General features: G+C 31.2%; 1 protein-coding gene across 1 annotated transcript; it reads left to right on the plus strand.

The window, feature by feature from the left end:
- Positions 1 to 317: 317 nt before the first annotated feature.
- On the plus strand, positions 318 to 2,745 carry LOC114384637 (protein TRANSPARENT TESTA 1-like). Its single transcript, XM_028344346.1, has 2 exons — positions 318 to 704; positions 1,975 to 2,745. The coding sequence occupies exons 1-2, from the start codon at positions 345 to 347 to the stop codon at positions 2,362 to 2,364; spliced, it is 750 nt and encodes a 249-aa protein (XP_028200147.1). The 5' UTR covers positions 318 to 344; the 3' UTR covers positions 2,365 to 2,745.
- Positions 2,746 to 4,053: the final 1,308 nt, after the last annotated feature.

Here is a 4,053-nt window from a genome sequence, read left to right on the forward strand (position 1 = left end):
CTATGTTTAGGGGCTATGGTCCACAGAATTTAAGGTATATCCTAATCAGTCTTAAAATAGACAAAGTGGACTTGCAGGAGAAAATAATAACCCTCACAACAAAGGGTCTTTTCATTGAACTGTAATATTCTCCGGCCACCTATCACACAATTTCTTTCACTCTTCCTCTTTTTCCAAGTTTTATTACCTGCCAATTCATTTAATGTGGCTCCAGTCGTTATTAACATCCTAAAATCTGATACAATCTAACTTGACCCTCATTAATTTGTGTATTACACATTAAATAGTACCATGGACCCCTCGAATATATAGATTATGTAGCTATTATACCCTGCCTCATTCACATGCAAATCATATCAAAATTTCATTCTTTTTGCCTTGACATGAATCAAAACCAGCTTCAGCCCCTTCCTCTCCTTAGTAGCTTCTTAGGTTCATCTCCTGAAGAATCTTTGCTACAAAACCAAAATGAAAATCCTAATGCATGCCATGCTCAAGTTGAGGATGTTACAGTGGCCTTACACATAGGCCTCCCTGACCATTCAAGTGGCTCCAATTCCACCAATAATCATGGATTTGTGAATGCCACAACTCAAGTTCCTAACAATTACTGGATACCAACTCAGGAGCAGATCCTCATTGGGTTTAGCCATTTCTCTTGTCCTGTGTGCCACAAAACCTTCAACCGCTACAACAACCTTCAGGTGCAGTTATTTCTTATTCTATCCCATACATTAGAATCTGTGGTTTATGATGGTCTTACAGATATATGTTCAATTATATGTTGAGATTTTGCATGATACCTCTTCAAGTGCAGTCTTCAACAGTGTTAACATAGTTAAAAGCTATTTCTTTCTGAATAATGACCTTTGTTCTTAGCCTGTGTGTGAAATGGAATAATCCCTCGTTTTAGTCATTACATGAATCCATCATTTTGTGACTTTATAAAACATTCACATAAAGTTCCTAACTTTAGAAAACGTCTCATGTTTTTCTTTTTTCCACTTACTTTATAACAATTCCAAGGTTTAAAATGAAAGACATCTTTTCCAGTTAAAGACTTAAGTTTTTAGAAAGGTTTTAGTTTTGTCAGGATTCTTGGCATTACAAGAAATTTTGGTTAATACAGCCATTATTACAATAGTAGAGGTTAATATGGCCATAATTACAATATTAGAGAGCTCAAAAACCTTTATATTGCAATTGAAATAGAAGTCACCAACCATTTTTTAAAGCCTTGAGTTTTAATAAAAGTAAGAAATAATATGACTGATACCAAGGTTTATATATGTAGTGCTGGCCATGATTGTTTAGACATCTAAAACTTAAGTGGTTATTAGGTTTGAGAAAAGTTTTTGACTTCTATTTTTATTTTATTTTCACTTTTAATTTAAAATGACACTTTTTCCCCTCACAAGTTTGTATAGGAAACAATGGAAAAAAAAAACTTATACATAATATTTGAAACTGGAAACACAATGAAAGTAAGACGATATTTTTTGAAATGAAATTGAATAAAAAATAAAAAAAAGACAACATTTTCTTAAATCAAGGGATCTTAAATATTACAAAACAGAGCAGATGTGACTAATTTGAATTGAATACAACTATAGTGATGATAAATTATAAAGACTTCACAAACTTTTATAAGATGATTATAACCATGGTTGCGGAACAAATTTATCGTATGTTTGGATTTTAGTTGGATAGTCTATAAATATGTTTGAGAGAAAAATAACTTTGATATCACGGTTGGTTACCTCACAAATTTTTTTATCGCAAACTCAGGTTTGAAAAAGCAATACTTTGGGGATCCTTCTGCAAAACTTAAGTTTGAGTAAAATTTAAGTTTTTAAACTTTAATTCAAACATGCACTAAAACTTTCTCATATTTCAGGAATTAATTGAATTAAAGTAAAAGTTTATTTACTAATAAATATAAAATGTTATTACTAAGCAGAGTTTTGGTGGCAGATGCATATGTGGGGACATGGGTCACAGTATCGCAGAGGCCCAGACTCACTGAAACGAACCCATCCACGGCCCTTGTTGGACCTTCCATGCTACTGTTGCGCAAGAGGGTGCAAGAACAACATCGAGCACGCACGTGCCAAGCCTCTGAAGGATTTTCGCACGCTTCAAACACACTACAAGAGGAAGCACGGTTCCAAGCCCTTCACGTGCCGCAAGTGTGGCAAGCCTCTGGCCGTGAAAGGTGACTGGCGAACCCACGAGAAAAACTGTGGCAAACGATGGCTTTGTATCTGTGGTTCTGATTTCAAGCATAAGAGGTCACTTAAAGACCACATAAAAGCCTTTGGATTTGGTCACACCCCTTTTTCTTCTTTTTCTGATGGTATGTAATTAATTAAACATGCATGGCACAAAACTTATTATATGGCTCCTTTAGTGTTGTTGGTTGTACAGTTTTCCAATCAGAATTCAAGTTTCAACTTCATATTTTGCATAATTATTTAACGCAAATTTTAATTATGCAAGTTATCGAGGTGTGAAACTGACTTTGATCGAAGAACGGTACAAACATGCACTTTATTATAACGACTTATCTTGTCTTAATTTCTAGTACTTAGACAATTTAAGGGTGATCTCTATGTTGTTATCAATTAATAATGAAGAGGAATGAGTTTTTCTTAAGTTATGTTACTGTGTTAGCATTTAAATAGAGAGGAATAAGAAGGGAGACAGGGTAAAGAAACTGAGAATTTGATTCCAATTTATTGATTCCCTGGTTGTGCCTTTTCTGCTTCAATATATGTAATTAGTTTGTTCTGTGTGTGATTAAAAAGTGAACAAATTCTGAAATCTCAATGGACTTCTTCTTATGCTAGAATGTTGAAGTCTTGATTGATTGTATGAGCACCGTAGCATTTCAGCCATTTGTATCATTGTATTTTTTGTGTCTTACATTTGATTTTTAAAAGATAAAAAATTTAAATTTAGTCTATGCGTAAAAAATTAATAAATTAATTCTGAAATTAACTCATCGGTTAACTTAATATTTCTACCTACGCGGTATGTGAAATCCCTATATGACAGTCCATGTATACAAATAGGATATCACATCATTGATAATTGATATGTCAGTATGTTTATCATGGATTAAATTGGTAATACTGAATGTTTTATTTTTTATTAAAGCACCCTCCCTTCATTGAAAAAATATGTTCAACAAATTAGTCCTTGAACATTATAACTTAATGTCATTTTAACCCTTCAAAGATATAACTTACTCACACATTAATCCATAAAAAATAAAGTATAATCTCAAACACAACACACTTACATGAATGCAAACTGAAATTATAACTATCAAACAAGAAGTTCAATACAATTAAAAAAAACCATTTTAGACATGTGCACTAGGAGGTTGAGATGGAATTTGACGTTGTTAGCATGTTTATTGATGTTACAAGAGACTCTACCATATTACATGGATGGGATATTAAGTGCAAGAAAAATGATCACATTAGAGATAAAACAATTTACAAACAAAAGGGGTGCCCAAGAGAGGTTTTTGAGGTGTTCAAATTAAATTGTTTGTAAATCATCAGATCGATCCCAAAAAATTAATTAAATAAAAAATAAAAAAATTGTATACTTTTTTGTGATTTGGTTCGATTTTCGGTTATTGTTATAAAAATTGAACCGTTGTAAAAATTAAACCAAACTAAATATTATAATTATATTGATTTTTAATGTATATTTTGCACTACGTAGCTAATATTGTTAAAAAAATTAATGAATAAAGTATGTAATTTATAATGTACTTCTTTCTATAATAAGTTTTTAATATTTTATTCTTGTTGTGGTAATTAATAATACGTATTAGATAATTTATTACATTCTTTTACTTTATAATCAAGGTGCATATTATACTTTCATTTGTTAAAAAGGGATGTAGCAATATTCTTAACAATAATGTTAAATATAAAGTGATGCACAATTTATTATTATGTTATAAAAAGTGTTGGTAAATTATTTTTTAATAGTGCCAAATAGAAGTAAATAATAATAATTTTCAACAAAATTATG

This window comes from Glycine soja, chromosome 14 (assembly GCF_004193775.1).
Source record: "Glycine soja cultivar W05 chromosome 14, ASM419377v2, whole genome shotgun sequence".
Classification (NCBI taxonomy): Eukaryota; Viridiplantae; Streptophyta; class Magnoliopsida; order Fabales; family Fabaceae; genus Glycine; species Glycine soja.

Coding starts and splice junctions, on each gene's coding strand:
- LOC114384637 (XM_028344346.1), top strand. CDS start 345: ATGCAAATCATATCAAAATTTCATTCTTTTTGCCTTGACATGAATCAA. Junction 705..1,974: donor ACCGCTACAACAACCTTCAG/GTGCAGTTATTT, acceptor TTTTGGTGGCAG/ATGCATATGTGGGGACATGG.